Source organism: Salvelinus fontinalis, chromosome 7, assembly GCF_029448725.1.
Source record: "Salvelinus fontinalis isolate EN_2023a chromosome 7, ASM2944872v1, whole genome shotgun sequence".
NCBI lineage: Eukaryota > Metazoa > Chordata > Actinopteri > Salmoniformes > Salmonidae > Salvelinus > Salvelinus fontinalis.
This window is the reverse complement of record NC_074671.1, coordinates 50,165,428-50,183,681: the sequence shown is the minus strand read 5'-3', so window position 1 is coordinate 50,183,681 and position 18,254 is coordinate 50,165,428. Positions and strand designations below refer to the sequence as shown.

The 18,254-nt window shown below is 47.4% G+C and overlaps 1 protein-coding gene across 5 annotated transcripts in view; it reads right to left on the bottom strand.

Moving 5' to 3' along the window:
• Positions 1–620: 620 nt before the first annotated feature.
• LOC129859620 (cytoplasmic protein NCK2-like) overlaps positions 621–18,254 on the bottom strand; it is a 57,731-nt gene continuing 40,097 nt past the window's right edge. For all 5 annotated transcript variants that reach the window (XM_055929647.1, XM_055929648.1, XM_055929650.1 and 2 more), the window contains exons 2-4: positions 17,216–17,457; positions 2,225–2,979; positions 621–1,956 (exon numbers count right to left, since the gene is read on the bottom strand). In XM_055929647.1, the coding sequence (XP_055785622.1) occupies positions 1,762–1,956; positions 2,225–2,979; positions 17,216–17,441 (1,176 nt within the window). In that variant the 5' untranslated portion in view covers positions 17,442–17,457 and the 3' untranslated portion in view covers positions 621–1,761. The remainder of the gene's footprint in view (positions 1,957–2,224; positions 2,980–17,215; positions 17,458–18,254) is intronic.

The window sequence follows — 18,254 nt, the reverse complement described above, 5'->3', positions numbered from 1 at the left end:
CAAGGATTGCGTTCTCTCTTGGCTCCCCTTCTACACTCTCAACCACAGACGACCACAATGGAGGCCTCAAATACAGTCCACATTTACCTCCGTTTGTTCCTGAGGAGTTGTACAGGAGCATTACGTCTCGGCAACACTTGTCTTGGATCTGGCTAGCTATATCTACTCATTTATCTCTAGGAAAGAGACAACATGGCTACCATGGGTTAGGCTATAAGGTATCGGAAGCAGTGTCTGCTTCCCAAATGACATCCTATTACCTAAATAGTCCACTACTTTTGACCAGGGCCCATAAGGTGCCATTTGGGACAAACCATATTTGGAGACAAACCAGATCTCGTCATGTCGTATCAGGATTAAGGAGAGGCATTCCAAACGTTCTGATAAGACGTAAAGGAAGCAAGCACTTTTGTGGTTACCTAAGCACTTGCATCAGGATGTGTCTTCAGGTCCTGAAATGATGAAATCCTACCTGCAGTAACATTGCCATCTGTTGGTAGAGAATGGTAAATACAGAAATGCAATTTGAATGTATTCTAATTTAACACGATTGAACAATCTTTTAAAAAGGTGAAAGGGAATAAAATGACACACTGCAGACAAATGTGCAACCAGAAAGCTTATTTCGGCAAAACTTTTAATTGAACAAAAGTATTTCAATCCTCAGTCACCACACCGTCTTGGAGTACAGAACCTTTAAGCTGTATCTAATTTCATATAATATTCACCTTATTCTTCTTTTTAAATATACATACAGCTGAAAACATTTAAATAACAGTGCTCAGTAACATTAAGACATAGTTTTTCATTTTTAAAAGCAGGAAAATAATTTTGAACAGACTTTCATTGGCAAAGAGACAACCAACGAAACGTTTTCCTATCGCTCTTGAATCTCCATCCTCTGTCAGCGACGTTTCCACCCGGACGTTGAGGAAAGCGGTGGACTCGAAGAGAACGTTAAGGGGCACATTTGAGCAGTATGAGGGTGTGGCACATGGTCGGCGGTATACATCCACGGACATTCAACGCGCAGCTTCCTGACAGTGTCCATTCCACAATACACCTACAGAGGGCGTCCTTTCCTTATCTGGTAATACAGTACAGTACCATTTGTTGTGCGTTTCTTTCTGGTACAACAGTCTATGGAAACGTAATACTACTTTCTGCAAGGGACGGGTCACTCGATAACGACAAACAAAACAACAAGACCTGCTGGAGACAAGCAAAAAGAGAAGGGGTGTTTCTCTCCTCCCGTTTGTTTTTCCCAAAAATCAAAAGGTCTCCAGTGATAATGTGATGTCACTGTCAACACATTAAATATTCACTTTCATAGTGTATGTAGCTGTTGTGAATGAACCATTGACTGTAAATCCCCATCCGTGCTCACTCCAAAAACCTAGAGGCACCGGCAGGGCTTTACTAGGAGGTGGAGTTGTCGGCCAAGGCAAAGAGCTGGTGCTTACAGACGGTCCCTTACTGAAGCTGTTCTCTGGACATTATTCTGAAAGGAATCTGAGCTACGGTGGCCAACATGTACCATTTGAGTCTCTCTCCGTGCTAACTGTTTTCTGTTGAGTTTATGGTGACTGTTAGCTCCTGTATTGAAGGGGCAGGGGCAGACCTGTGGATAATGCTGTGCTCAATCAGTCAGTGGCAAGTCCAGTAATAAGGCTTGTTGTAATGCCAGGCCGAGCACCGGGGTCCGGAGTGTGTGTGTGTGTGTGTGTATGCAAATGTATGAACGAGAGCATTTCTGTGTGGTCACAGCAGCGGTTTGACCAGGTAGAGTTTGTCTCCATGTTCGCTGGTGAAGATCGGGGCTTTCTTGTAGTGCTCCACCAGTTCGTCCATGCTGCTGAAGCGTCTCTGGCCGATACAGTAGTCCCCCTCCGCCAGCGCAACCTTGAAGTGCTTGTTCTTTCCCATCGCCTTGAGGGACACGGAGAAATCACTGGGCTGGGAGAGAGCGCGAGAGATAAGGACGGATGATTATTGCCATGGAGTTTCATTCTTAAGCCACTAGAGGGGGCCTTAGTTCTACTGTAAAGTCCACCCATCCCACTGAATAATGTAGACAGGTTTCCCAATAAAAACAGCTCAAAATACAGTACGATAAAGCTATTGTAAATCATAGAGTACATTATTATATTAATAATCAGAGACACAAAAATCAACTGTTCGCCCCCCCATTTCCACCAATCACAATACTCTCTCGACCACTCACCGATGATTCGCTGTCTCTGACCAGGAAGTCTCCCTGACCTCCTCTCTCGTTGAGCGCACACTCTGCCTGATGCCTGGTCACTCCCCCATAGTACCAGTCCTTCCCGGCAAACTTTCCCACGCGGGCCGGCCCTGTGTAGTTGATCTGGGGCGAGTGGGGGCCCGAGCCCATCCCACCCCCGGGGGCCAGATCGTCGCTAAGGATAACCACATAGTTCTTTGGCACCAGGCCCACCTGTCCACGGGCGTTCCGACACCGCCACCACTCAGGGTCGTTCTCCGGTTTCTCCAGCACCTCCATCACCTCGCCCTTTTCAAAGTTCAGCTCCTCGTCGGTCACAGAGCTGAAGGGATACAGCGTCTGAACACTGTGGAGCGCCCTGGTGGTCCCATTGGTCACCCCTCCCGACCCTGCCCCCTGTCCTGGGTAACCTCCGCTTAGGTCCCCCGAGACGGCCTCCTCCTCCCCCTCCTCCAGGACATAGTTAGAGGGGAACCAGCCTACCCGACCTTCAGAACTCCCTCGCCACCAGCCGTCGCTACACTTCTCCATGACAATGACCCTTGACCCCTTCACCAGTGTCAGCTCGTCTTCCCGCTCCGCCGTGTAGGCGAACTTGACCAGGGCTGGGATGCTGAGGTCGTAGATACGCTCGGCGCTGCTACCTCCGCCACCATTGGACGGGTACTCTGCGTCCGTGCTGGGCGTTGGCGAGGCATCGCGGGCACTCGTCTTCCTCTTCGTCTTCCCCAGGCCTTAGAAAGGGAGAGACAGAGAAATAACTTGGTACAATAGACAAATATTTATACCACAAATTGAAGATCTCCTCAGTAGTTCCACAACAGAGCAGAATAATATGGTAAAAAGTCCCTCAACATATTAGGTTAAAAAGTCCTGAGGTGAAAATGGCTCCAAACAGAAAGCCCTACGTGGTCATTGAGATTGAATAGGCAGCTACGCTACTTCAAAAACAGCCTTCAAGTGAAGTGCAGCAGCAAGCTGAGCTAATTAGCTCCTAGTACTGCTGGTAGAGGACGGTCCGGGGTTAGGAGGTCACCACTTCTCTTTGAGGCTGCAGCCAGGAAGGGAGGTAAACACTTCAGATAGAGTTAGGGGGGAGTGAGGGGTTCTGGGTAATTAGTGTTGGAAGGAAACTGGAGGTAAGGCCAGAGGAGAGACCGTGGGGGGGGGGGGGGTTGTTTCTAGGTATTGATAGGCGATGTTAATTCCTCTCAGGCAGCTACTGACCAGACCACTGTGCAGGAAGGCTGTTTAGGAGACAGGAAACGCAGATCAGATGACACCGAGGTGGTCGGGAGGGTGGACAAGTTCTGCATCCCAAATTGCAAATCACAAACCCTATTCCCTACATAGTGCGCTACTTCTGACCAGAGCCCTATGGTCCTTGGTCAGAACATAGGGTTCTGGTCAAAAGTAGTGCACTATGTAGGAAATAGGGTGCAATTTGGGACACTTTCCTATGGAGTGTTCGGTTGGCTCTCTCGCTGGAAAATATTGACCTTTAACCTCTTTCAACAACCCCCCCAAACCGGTTCCCCACTGTAAACTACTCCCATAAAATTAGGCTCCTCTTTTCACTTTAGACTCTCAATCCCTCGAACTCGCTTTCTGAACATTGACACATCTATTTAAGACAATATAGAGAATCACATGCGAGCAGAAGGAAGAGGATCATTGCCAGTTTACAATTGTCTCATTCATCCCCCTCCTCCTCCCCCTCCTCTCCCCTGTAACTATTCCCCAGGTCGTTGCTGCAAATGAGAACGTGTTCTCAGTCAACTTACCTGGTAAAATAACGGTAAAATAAATTTTAAAAAAGCCTAGTGTCAGAGAGAATTAACCTCAACCCTCTCAGCCACTCCCTCACAGCCAGGTAGGGGAGCACTCCGAAAGGTCACCAACAACCCCCCCCCCCCCCCTTCCTCCTCCACCCCACCCAATCTCATGCATGAAACCAGGCGGCTTTCTGACCTTCTGTGTTCTTGCCGCTTAACTGGCCTTCTGCTCCGACGGAGCACGCAGCCAACCAGGGAGGATGTTTGTTTTGAGTGTACAGCAACACTCCGTTCTTAGCAGACTTACAAGAGCGCGCAGACCTGAGATGAGATGGGCTGAACACGGGTTAGCAATAAGCAGGCAGCAGGCACGCACACAGACAAACACTTTTATTCAAATGTGAAACTCATCTCACAATGACAAACACACCTGCTCACGGGAAGCATCACATAGCTTACACATGCCCAGTTACACAGATAACACGATGACACAAAGCCCGGTGGGACCAAAAAAAACATGATTAAATCATAGACCTCTCGGTCTCCCATAATAGTACTACCCTCATGAAAAGAGCATATCGTAGACCGAACCAGTTATGTCAAAAATACATTTGTCACTTACTGAATACGCCTTGCCTGCAACAATCATCATTTACTGCCGTTACGCTCGGTATGTATTTCCAATAAAAGGACTAAATAACATTTAGACGCAACCGAAAACATTTCAAGGTATTGTTTTGAACCGGAAGAGGCTCCTTTGCCCAGATACTGGTTCAATCATAGACAGCCTAGATCATACATACTGAGAGACACACACACACACACGCCAGACACACACACACACACACACACACACACACACACACACACACACACACACACACACACACACACACCCCAGACACACACACACACACACACACACACACACACACACACACACACACACACACACACACACACACACACACACACACACACACACACACACACACACACACACACACACACACACACACACACACACACACACACACACACACACACACACACACACACACCCCAGACACACATATATGGAGACCGACAACATGACGGACCGAACAAGTTAAATATGACCCACAACAAACCGAATAATACACCCTCAGAGTTAAAATGACGAGAAGACAGCCCTCGTCTCCATGAATCAGCCTCCATCATGACACAGAAAGGCCAGTGGCAGCGTCACAGGGTAAACGTGGATAAGAAGCTGCTTCTGTTTCAGCCTGGGGGGGGGTGGGAAAAAAAGTGAGTGATTTGGGAAACAGTGACCTTGAGAGGTGGGGGGGGGGGGGGTGAAATACCATCATTTAGCCCCTGTCACAACTATCCCCCATCAACAAGCCAATCCACCCCTCACACAACAAACGGTGAGGAGGCACCGTCACTATTTATAGCTTTCACAGAAATAAAGGAAAAAGCCAACATTCGTTTTACATTCTGGAGCGTACTGGGCTGTTGTTTCACACGGTAGGGCCGATGCCATTTCAAGGGGTTGTAGAGCAAGCGGCAGGCAGGCAGGCAGGGAGATTAGCATTTACACGCACACATAACTTTTCTAAGAGATGACGCACACACACCTTCCTTCCTCAGCAAGCTCTGACAGCTGGTCCATGACTTTCACGCTCATTCCTCTGCAGCATGCAACAACAAACGAGGCACTCCGTGCTGCGCTCACACTCCACGAGGGTAACGACACGCTGACTCACAGTCACACCCACTAAGCGGCACTGCGATGACAGTGACAACACTAATTAGACAACAACAAGCGCTAATTGGAACCTGAAAGATAATCAAAAGATAAGTAGGCATAAATGGTGAGGAAGTGCCTTGAGAGCATAAAGCACAATTGGCCCAGCGTCGTCCGGGTTGGGGGGGGCTTGACTTGGCTCATTGCGCTCTAGCGACTCCTTGTGGCGGGCCGGGCGCCTGCACGCCGACCTCGGTTGTCAGGTGAACGATGTTTCGTTCGATACCTTGGTGTGGCTGGCTTCCGGGTTAAGCGGGCGGGTGTTAAGAAGCGCGGTTTGGCGGGTCATGTTTCAGAGGACGAATGACTCGATCTTCACCCCCCAAGCCCGTTGGAGTTGTACCTTCTCCTCACCGAGACCGTTGGAGTTGCACCTTCACCTCCCGAGACCGTTGGAGTTGCACCTTCACCTCCCGAGACCGTTGGAGTTGCACCTTCACCACCCGAGACCGTTGGAGTTGCACCTTCACCTCCCGAGACCGTTGGAGTTGTACCTTCACCTCCCGAGCCCGTTGGAGTTGCACCTTCACCTCCCGAGCCCGTTGGAGTTGTACCTTCACCTCCCGAGCCCGTTGGAGTTGTACCTTCACCTCCCGAGCCCGTTGGAGTTGTACCTTCACCTCCGGAGCCCGTTGGAGTTGTCTCTTCACCTCCCGAGCCCGTTGGAGTTGTACCTTCACCTCCCGAGCCCGTTGGAGTTGTCTCTTCACCTCCCGAGCCCGTTGGAGTTGTACCTTCACCTCCGGAGCCCGTTGGAGTTGCACCTTCACCTCCCGAGCCCGTTGGAGTTGCACCTTCACCTCCCGAGCCCGTTGGAGTTGTACCTTCACCTCCCGAGCCCGTTGGAGTTGCACCTTCACCACCCGAGCCCGCTGACGTTGCAGCGATGAGACAAGATCGAAATTGGGGGTAAAATGTAATTTAAAAAGAAGAGTGGCTACCCCGATCAATTGGGCCCTCACCAAGCTATCCATTCAACTGGGCCCTCACCAAGCTATCCATTCAATTGGGCCCTCACCAAGCTATCCATTCAATTGGGCCCTCACCAAGCTATCCATTCAACTGGGCCCTCACCAAGCTATCCATTCAACTGGGCCCTCACCAAGCCATCCATTCAACTGGGCCCTCACCAAGCTATCCATTCAACTGGGCCCTCACCAAGCCATCCATTCAACTGGGCCCTCACCAAGCCATCAATTCAACTGGGCCCTCACCAAGCCATCCATTCAACTGGGCCCTCACCAAGCCATCCATTCAACTGGGCCCTCACCAAGCCATCAATTCAACTGGGCCCTCACCAAGCCATCAATTCAACTGGGCCCTCACCAAGCCATCAATTCAACTGGGCCCTCACCAAGCCATCAATTCAACTGGGCCCTCACCAAGCCATCAATTCAACTGGGCCCTCACCAAGCTATCCATTCAACTGGGCCCTCACCAAGCCATCAATTCAACTGGGCCCTCACCAAGCCATCAATTCAACTGGGCCCTCACCAAGCTATCCATTCAACTGGGCCCTCACCAAGCTATCCATTCAACTGGGCCCTCACCAAGCCATCAATTCCACCAGGCCCAAGGTGAGTCACAGTGTGGACCCATACAGCTGACTCGTCGATGCTTAACGATACGCTCTTAATTTATGCTGATTAAGAAGAACAGGCCAGGACAGTTGCAGGGAAGCAATGTAGAGGACCTGGGGACAACTGTTCAATGTAACACAATGGTGATTGCAGAGTAACACTAATCATGTATGGCTACTGCAGTGGTACTAGAGGAGTGAGAAAAGAAAGTAATTCGATGAGAAGTGATTGCCAAGCTATTCAGTATCAATCCCAGATATAGGCCCATTTCATGGGCTGACGAATGGAACAGGCTGTGCTTAGTCAGAATGTTCTCCTTGCATTATAAAGCTCAGATGGTCTCGGATAATAGATAATTGGTCCACCGCCCACCATGCTATTAAGTAGCAGTGTGATCCACAAGAAGAATGTGAGTCCAGGTGGTCCTTAGTGTCCTCCTCTCTCTCCCCCTCCCTCCCTCTCTCTCCTCCCACCCTGTCTGTCTCCCCCCCCTACCACCCTGTCTGTCTCTCTCCTCCCAACCTGTCTGTCGCTCTCTCTCTCTCCCTCTCCTCCCAACCTGTCGATCTCTCCCTCTCCCTCTCCTCCCACCCTGTCTGTCGCTCTCTCTCTCTCTCTCCCTCTCCTCCCAACCTGTCGATCTCTCCCTCTCCCTCTCCTCCCACCCTGTCTGTCTCTCTCGCCTTCCCACCCTGTCTCTCTTCCCCCAACCGGCCTCTCTCCCTCCTCCCACCCTCCATCTCTCCCCCTCCCTCCCTCTCTCTCCTCCCACCCTGTCTGTCTCTCTCCTCCCACCCTGTCTCTCTCCCCCTCCCACCCTCTCTCTCCTCCCACCCTGTTGCTCTCTCTCCCTCTCCTCCCAACCTGTCTGTCTCTCCCTCTCCTCCCACCCTGTCTGTCGCTCTCTCCCCCTCCCCCCTCTCTCTCACCCTCTCCCCCTCTCTCTCACCCTCCCTCTCTCCTCCCACCCTCTCTCTCCTCCCACGCTGTTGCTCTCTCTCCATCTCCTCCCAACCTGTCTGTCTCTCCCTCTCCTCCCACCCTGTCTGTCGCTCTCTCTCCCCCTCCCACCCTGTCTCTCTCCCCCTCCCACCCTCTCTCTCTCCCACTACCTCTCTCTCTCTCTCCTCCCACCCTGCCTGTCTCTCTCCCTCTCCTCCCACCCTGTCTGTCGCTCTCTCTCCCTCTCCCACCCTGTCTCTCCCCCCCCCTCTCTCTCACCCTCTCCCCCTCTCTCTCACCCTCCCTCTCTCCTCCCACCCTGTCTCTCTCCCCCTCCCTCCTCTCTCTCCTCCCACCCTGTCTCTCTCCCCCTCCCTCTCTCTCGCTCCTCCCACCCTCCTCTCTCTCCTCCCACCCTGTCTCTCTCCCCCTCCCTCCTCTCTCTCCTCCCACCCGGTCTCTCTCCCCCTCCCTCCTCTCTCCCCCTCCCTCCTCTCTCCCCCTCCCTCCTCTCTCCCCCTCCCTCTCCTGATGAGACACTTCACTTAAGGTGTGGTATGAGACTAATGAATCACTCGCCAACAACTTTCGCTTTATTCAATTTTCATAAAGCTGATTTTCTTCTCCATGCCTCGGTCTGAAATTAAATTCCAGCACAGGGAGGATATACTGTAAACCGATACCTAGGCTACGTCTACCTATATCTACCCTACAATCACTGATGAATATCAGAGTAAGATGATTATCTGAGGTTTGCCGGGAACTCATTTTCTCTTAATTACATTTTTGTCTCTCTGCATGATGGCTAGGAAAGCTGTGTGGGTGTACTTAGAGGAAGAGAGGGATGGAGGACGATGGAGAGAGGAGGATAGTGCGGTAGGATGGAGCAAGTAGAGAGTAGAGGAGAGTGCTCATCTCCCAGACAATACTCTAGTCGTTTAACTCTACACCCCTCTACGGCTCCCCATCGCGCTGTCACTTGTCAAATCAAGCCTTAGTCATTCTTGTCTGAGCAGCAATTTCTCTGTCTGTTCTACTATCCTCCGATCGCCCATCACAGACTCAATTCCCTTGACAACTCTCTTCAATCAGATAGGAAGAAACTTCAGCAGTATCAGCATTCTGGCTCGGAGTAAGCAGAGCACCACTTTTTGTCAAACGCATTTCACAAGTTCCGGACAAGCACAACGTAGTTTGATCTACACATTAGGTCTGCAATACGATCCGCTTGAAAATACCCATTTTACAACGCTGACATTTAGTACTGACCAGCAACGCTCTGGTTAACTAGAAGACACATCGTCTCCCCTAGCTGAGCAGCATACTACAATTTGGGCCACTGAAGTTGGAAGCAAAGACAACGTGACCATATACATCACATGGCAACAAATCAATCCGTAACAACAATGTCCAACTGCCAGCCCCGAATGGTTGAACACCGTACTGACAGAGCCCGTGGCCAACTGGCCTATAGATTTTACACTGGCCTATAGCTTTTACACTGGCCTATAGCTTTTACACTGGCCTATAGCTTTTACACTGGCCTGAACGCAACCCTCATTACACTGACATTATGACAGAGAAAAGGTCAAATCAATGAAGGTAGCGCACCAGAATGAGGTCTGCAGAGTGCCAAGACTCATAAAGAACGTAGCTAAACAAGAGGAAAGGCCTTTAACCACCTTGTTTACAGAATCACTGATAAGCAAGAGTCATTAACAACAAATATCTTCATCAGACAACTGTACTTGGAGGGTTCATTTAAAACACAATTTATCTACTTGACTGCCTTACGTCAACCAATTTTAATTAGCCACATCTTCGACAAACATGATTTATTTGTCATTATCAACTGGGTGGTTCAAGCCCTGGATGCTGATTGGCTGACAGCCGTCGTATATCAGACTCATACCACGGGTATGACAAGGCATTTCTTTTTACTGTTCTAATTACGTTGGTAACCAGTTTATAATAGCAATAAGGCACCTCGGGGGTTTGTGGTATATGGTCAAAATACTGCGGCTAAGGACTGCATCCAGGCACTCCGCGTTGCGTCGTGCTTAAGAACAGCCCTTAGCCATGGTATGTTGGCCATATAGAGTTGAAGTCGGATGTTTACATACACCTTAGCCAAATATATATAATCGAAGTACAAATTCCCTGTCATAGGTCAGTTAGGATCACCACTTTATTTTAAGAATGTGAAATGTCAGAATAATAGCAGAGCAAATTATTTATTTCAGCTTTTATTTCTTTCATCACATTCCCAGTGGGTCAGAAGTTTACATACACTCAATTAGTATTTGGTAGCATTGCCTTCAAATTGTTTAACTTGGGTCAAATGTTTTGGGTAGCCTTCCACAAGCTTCCCACAATAAGTTGGATGAATTTTGGCCCATTCCCCCGACAGAGCTGGTGTAACTGAGTCAGGTTTGTAGGCCTCCTTGCTCGCACACGCTTTTTCAGTTCCGCCCACAAATGTTCTATAGGACTGAGGTCAGGGCTTTGTGATACCCACTTCAATACCTTGACTTTGTTGTCCTTAAGCCATTTTGCCACAAACGTGGAAGTATACTTGGGGTCATTGTCCATTTGGAAGACCCATTTGCGATCAAGCTTTAACTTGCTTCAATATATCCACATAATTTTCCTCCCTAATGATGCCATCTATTTTGTGAAGTGCACCAGTCCCTCCTGCAGCAAAGCACTCCCACAACATGATGTTGCCACCCCCATGCTTCATGGTTGGGATGGTGTTCTTCGTCTTCTTCCAAACATAACGATGGTCATTATGGCCAAACAGTTCAATTTTTGTTTCACCAAACCTGAGAACATTTCTCCAAAAAGTACGATATTTATCCCCATGTGCAGTTGCAAACCATAGTCTGGCTTTTTTTTTAAATGGGGGTTTTGGAGCAGTGGCTTCTTCCTTGCTGAGCGGCCTTTCAGGTTATGTCGATATAGGACTCGTTCTACTGTGGATATAGATACTTTTGCACCTTTTTCCTCCAGCATCTTCACAAGGTCCTTTGCTGTTGTTCTGGGATTGATTTGCACTTTTCGCATAAAAGTACGTTAATCTCTAGGAGACAGAACGTGTCTCCTTTCTGAGCGGTATGACGGCTGCGGGGTCCCATGGTGTTTATACTGCGTACTATTGTTTGTACAGATGAACGTGGTACCTTCAGGCCTTTGGAAATTGCTCCCAAGGATGAACCAGACTTGGTCTTGGCTGATTTCTTTTGATTTTCCCATGATGTCAAGCAAAGAGGCACTGAGTTTGAAGGTAGGCATTGAAATACATCCACAGGTACACCTCCAATTGACTAAAATTATGTCAATTAGCCTATCAGAAGCTTCTAAAGCCATGACATCCTTTTCTGGAATTTTCCAAGCTGTTTAAAGGCACAGTCAACTCAGTGTATTTAAACTTCTGACACACTGGAATTGTGATACAGTGAATTATTAAAAAAATGACTTGTGTCATGCACAAAGTAGATGTCCTAACCGACTTGAAAAAACTATACTTTGTTAACAAGAAATTTGTGGAGTGGTTGAAAAACTAGTTTTAATGACTCCAACCTAAGTGTATGTAAACTTCCGACTTCAACTGTACCACACCCCCTCGGGCCTTATTGGTTAATTACCCAACTTGTGTTTGTTTGTTTGTTTAATGTCATGATTATTCAATAGCCCATAAAGAAACGTTAAAGGTAGATTATAGTTTTAGTTGTTTTGAAAAAAGTTCCTGTTGGCAAGAATGTCTGTGTCCCAAATGGCACCCTATTCACTACTTTTGCACTACTTGCCAAATGGCACCCTATTCACTACTTTTGCACTACTTGCCAAATGGCACCCTATTCACTACTTTTGCACTACTTGCCAAATGGCACCCTATTCACTACTTTTGCACTACTTGCCAAATGGCACCCTATTCACTACTTTTGCACTACTTGCCAAATGGCACCCTATTCACTACTTTTGTACTACTTGCCAAATGGCACCCTATTCACTACTTTTGCACTACTTGCCAAATGGCACCCTATTCACTACTTTTGCACTACTTGCCAAATGGCACCCTATTCACTACTTTTGTACTACTTGCCAAATGGCACCCTATTCACTACTTTTGTACTACTTGCCAAATGGCACCCTATTCACTACTTTTGCACTACTTGCCAAATGGCACCCTATTCACTACTTTTGCACTACTTGCCAAATGGCACCCTATTCACTACTTTTGCACTACTTTTGATCTGAGCTCTGGTATTTAAAAAAAAAAAAACGTTGCGCACTATATAGGGATCAGGGTGCCATTTGAGGCACCCAATGTGAACTGTTCCATTAAGGTGAACGGAGGACATTGAGTTGAGTTTCATCCTAACTGGGTTGGCACCAGGTCATTATTTTTGGGAAGGTGAACGGAGCCAACGTTTCCACAGGCAGAGCATTATACTGACTGGCACCCAATGGAGAGCTAAGAACACATTGGAAGCCTATCAGTAGACCCAGCTCCAAAGCAGAAACGGAGGTCATTTGAATCGCTACAAAAGGACTGCAATTGTGTTGGTAATTATAACACCTCAGTGGTTAGAGATGATTATGTACTGCAGAAACCTGATTACTTAGGATAGAACACACACACACACTTTATGACTAAATAAACATAGAAAATAAGTAGACCTACTCTAGATAGGATTCAAATCAACTGGTGACTGACTAAAACAAATATTGCATCGCTTAGGTGATTGCAGTGAAAACATGAAAGCATAACACCTGCCTTGGAGAAGGCAAACCTGTCACTGGTTGAAGTAACCCTGGTAATAACCAATCAGAAAACAGATGGAGGTCCAGCCATACACATACAGGGGTTGTCCTTGGAGGAAGCCACGGTTGTAGCAAGTTGTCTGGAGATGACTGGTTAATGTTCTGACATTTCTACTGATCCCCATTGGGGATGCAAACAATTCAATGCAACAAGAACATAGCAGTTAGCAAGTTCACACACACACGTGTGTGTGTGTGTGTGTGTGTGTGTGTGTGTGTGTGTGTGTGTGTGTGTGTGTGTGTGTGTGTGTGTGTGTGTGTGTGTGTGTGTGTGTGTGTGTGTGTGTGTAAGCACATGTCCGCATTTGGAATCACGGTGTAAGCCTGATGGTATTTGAGTGTGCATTCCTTACACAAAGCATTAACACCCGCCTTCCACCACTTCATCTGCCTTGGGTGGGGTGAGAGTGAGAAGCCAAAAAGCTCTTTGTCTCACTACAGGCCTGACAACAGAGAACAAAGAGAGCTGTAGTGGATATAGAGTTCCCCCTTTAAACAGTGTCTCAAGGTTTATATTAATTGATAAATAGCTGGATTGGAAGGGAAGAGTATGTGTCACTGTTAGCAGCAGATAACACCCTCACGTTACTCACTATTTATACAACGGGTGGGGTCTGATCCCGGACGCTGATTGGTTAAAACCACATTCCAGCCGGTGTTTATTGCACAAGTTACCACCGGCTAAAGCTATGAGGTGGAAATGCCTATTTACTCTGTTCCAGCTCACTGTGCAATCTACTGTCTCATCAGCCCAGCCAGACAATTTATACATTTGATCTCCACTATAAAAAGCATCTAGACATTATCTCCCATTTCTTTTAGACTAGCAATTGGTTTTCAATAGCAGAGATGTGTATAAAACTTGCGGTCTGTCTCTCTGACATTTGCAACATTATTTCAATATTGAAATTTGATCTACAGCTGTCCCATAGTAATGAACGTGTCGGGGTCGGGAGATTGGGACGAGACAGACAGGCAGCTTTTCTCAGTCAGTCGAAATCCTGAATCAGCATCATTTTTAAGGACATGTCAACAGAAAACAGGTCAAACTAAATGAAATGCAGCTAGTTTGCAGTCTTTCCAGCTTCAGTTTGAAGTGATTGTGTTGGTTGTGTTGTTGGCTAGCTCCTCTGAACAACAGTGTCCTGACGAGAGAGCACGTTTTCTATGCCAGGCAAAATGGTGCATCATTAGCTCATTGTTATGAATGTATCGAAATCCATGTCACTAGAAAACAGCTTAAACAAATGAAACAAATGTTATTCTGGCTTTTTGACATGACTGTAAGTTCGCCGTAGTTGGCTAGCTAGCAAGCAAGGGATAAGAACGTTACCAGCCAGTATGACAATGGAACATTTAGAACGAACGACTGGGTCGCGTCCATAGATACAGAACAGAAAGACTGAACGACTGGGTCGTGTCTCTGTCAACCAAACCGATAGAACAAACGACCAGCCGGCTTGGGTAGCAACCCCTAGATTTGTATCAGGACTATATCTCGTGGAAGGATGAAATAGTATGAAAAAATGAATCCAAATAAAGTTAATGAAACTATGTCAATCATTATTTGAATATGTTGGTAACCTGTTAAAAAGGGATAATGCCCTCGAAGCTGGTGTGTGGAGGATATATTGGCACGGTTTCCTGGCTCGAGACGATGTTTCTCAACACCTGTGCCAATATATCCTCCAAACACCGGCATTTCGGGCATTAACACTTAAACAGATATAGTATAGGCCTAATAGTCTAATGCAGACCAGAGTCACATTCAGGAAGCAAATGTGTTGAACGTTGGCACATAGAAATATCATGAATAGAGCCAACAAGATCCCCTATTCTGTCAGAGGTCTGTTCTACATAACATATTTCCAACTGAACGCTCCACGGCGACGCTGTTGGGAGTTGGATAGAGAACAGAGTAAGTAGGTTATCCTCGTGATGAGACATAAAGGACACAGATCTGTGTAACCTCTGTGAAGCTTGTTACAGCCAATCCACCGAGCAGAGCAGCATGGCGCGTTGCCAGAGAGCTGCTCTAATTGATGGACACAACCTGTGTTCGCTCTATCCTGCCAGAGGGATCCACACGGCAGGTCACTGCAAGTTGGTTACAAATGCATTCCACTGACACAGAGCAAACGGTGGATTGTTGAAGCGCAACGCAACCTTGGGGACTTGCAACATGCAACGAAGACCGACATCCTTTGACTGAAAAGGCATGGACATAAGCCAACGAAGACTGGAAGACCAGAAGTGTTTTAATATCCAAAACCAATCAGGGAGGAACAGCAGTGAACTATGTTTCCTGAGAGAGAGAGGAACAAAATCCAGCCATATTAAAGACATCCCATAAACTAAAAATGGTTGGCTCTGGTTGCATCCGGTGTTACCAACAGCTGTCATAGCTTGGTTTTACAGTTCTTAACACTTAATACCATTCCCCTCCACTCAAAACCAGATTCATTTAACCCCCATTTTTAATACACGTGCCCTTGAGGTTGCCATAGCAAACAGTAGGAGACCCTGTCAGACTGTCATGACGGAGGTTAGATATCGACCTGTCAGCTGTGGGCCCGAACAGCAGTCAAATGATCGATTATTCCCTAAACAGCACAACATGTGCCACGTGTCCATGATGAGCTATCTACTCTCTGCCTGCCCAGGGCTACAATTTATCTTCTCAATTTATCCTCACTAAACATTATGTAGATTATTCATCTGCGATGGATGATAGGGGAGATTAGAAATGTGAAAAATGTTTCCTGAAGTTCCAAGGCTCATTAATTCACAGGGAGAGAGATAACAAGAGAGAGAGAGAGAGACAGAGAAAGAGACAGAGAGAGAGAGACAGAGAGAGAGCGAGAGACAGAGAGAGCGAGAGACAGAGAGAGAGCGAGAGAGACAGAGAGAGAGCGAGAGAGACAGAGAGAGAGAGAGCGCGAGAGTACAGATGAGTGTACAGCTAGCTACATCAAATAAAGCAGTATTCAGGGACAGTAAATGCCATGGGCCATGGCTCGTTTCTCCTGACAGAGAGATTTACTACCAACATACTCCCTGTCTCGCTCTCTCTTTCTTTCTCCCCCCCCCCCCTCTCTCATTCTAATTCTCTCCATCTCTCGGCTCTCAGCATAGGATGCATGGCTGATCAGAGACCCGGCGCTGGGATCAGACAAGCAGCAGATTGCTAATTGCATTGTCTGTCAAGACCTCTGACAACTAGGCAAAGTACTGGGAGAAATCCTCTTGGCTAGTTATCCTATTCTTTCAATTCGAAGTCTCATCTATCTTGTGCATTTCTGATGCATGCGCCTATTCTTCACTGATAACATTGAACGGCAAGGTTCCGTCTCATCACAACTTCAGTTCCTATTGCCCAGTATCACTCTTGAGTGTCGACAATTTAAATAAAAAATAAAAAATTGCATCACCTTGCCCTTTCGCTCCATTGGAAATGATCTCCAATTCTCTGTGAGTACGAACATCTTAGTACGAACAGAGATTCATTCATTAGCCTAATAAGGGTGAGAGTTCTACCCGATCAGTCCACAGTGAAAATTACAGGATATTAGCTAATCCCAGCCGTTGTCCAGCCAAGAAAATCTTTGATCCTTGCACTTCATATTAAATTAGTTCTTACCTCTTCTGACCTGGGAAAAAAGCTGCTTCAATACCGGCATTTCTCCTGATCGATCACACCAGCTTTCCCTTGCCTGATAATGAATAGCTTAAGGGACGCCTCACAAAACAAAACTCTTCTGTATTAAACATACTGTTTACATATCACCAGCCTTGAGAAAACATTTCTAACTGTAAGTGTGTGAAGTAGTCAAGCATTTTAACAGTGCTTCATCCGCATGAAACACACGGAGGTGAGACGCCTCTGTGGAGGCACCCCTAGAAAACAGCAGAGAGAAGAAAACACGCGCACACACACACACACACTACTTAGAGATAGTGTGTGTCGCACCGCCTCAGTGCACCCCCAGAAAATAGCAGAGATGCCCTATCTTACGCACACCCTCGTCCACCCACCTACACACTTAACCCAACTCACCGAGTGTGTCTTTGATGTTTTTCACCAGCGAGGCCTTCTTTAAGCTGTTTTTCCTCTCCACATAGTTAGAGGGTACGTAGCCGGTCCGGTTGGAGGCGTTCCTTACCCTCCACCAGGTCTTACTGTCATCCAGGAGCCACAGCCGCTCGTTTTTCCGGATGTCAAGTTCCTGTTCCTGCTGAGCCGAGTAGTCCCACTTGGCTATAACTATCACCTCCTCCGTCATTGTTCATGGAGCCCCTCTGGAACAGAGAGAGACACAGGGAGACATACTGTTAGGTCAGGGTGGGGTTAACAGTAGGGCTGTGACGATGCCCTTTATCGCAATATTTACATGGCAAAAAATGAAAAACACAAAATAAACTATTTGGTCCTTTAAAAACCTGCTGTATTTAAAATATTGTGTGCTGTAGGTTGGAAAATAAATAAATGTGACTCTGGATGACGACATAACGTTAGTTTACAACATTAGCTCCGTTTTCCTAAAGATGTTAAATCCGCTTCGTGTTCCGTTTCCTTGCCACGATCCTGAGGAATCGTCCCTGCCCTAGTTAACAAGGCATTTAAACACGCGACAATGCACACACAGACGAACACCAGTGATACACACACATTAATAAAACGACGAGGTGAGCCGTTTCAGTGCAACCCCTGAAAAACACGAGAGTATAAACATGTTTCTCACACACACGCACACACACGCACAAACACTCTGAAGCCAATCTCAGAGGGATGGTGCCATCTACCACTATGGTCTGTGTTGGTCTCAGACTGACAGGGTGCAGGCCTGGACTTGGCACTCGCGTGTCTGTCACACAGCTGTTGTTGTAAGACATCTGGCAGAACGGAGCCTCTCTGCCCTGTAATCCAGGTAGGCTGAGAACTACCGTGTGTGTGTGTGTGTGTGTGTGTGTGTGTGTGTGTGTGTGTGTGTGTGTGTGTGTGTGTGTGTGTGTGTGTGTGTGTGTGTGTGTGTGTGTGTGTGTGTGTGTGTGTGTGAGAGACACTTAGGACTCGAGGTAAGTAATCAAAGGAACCC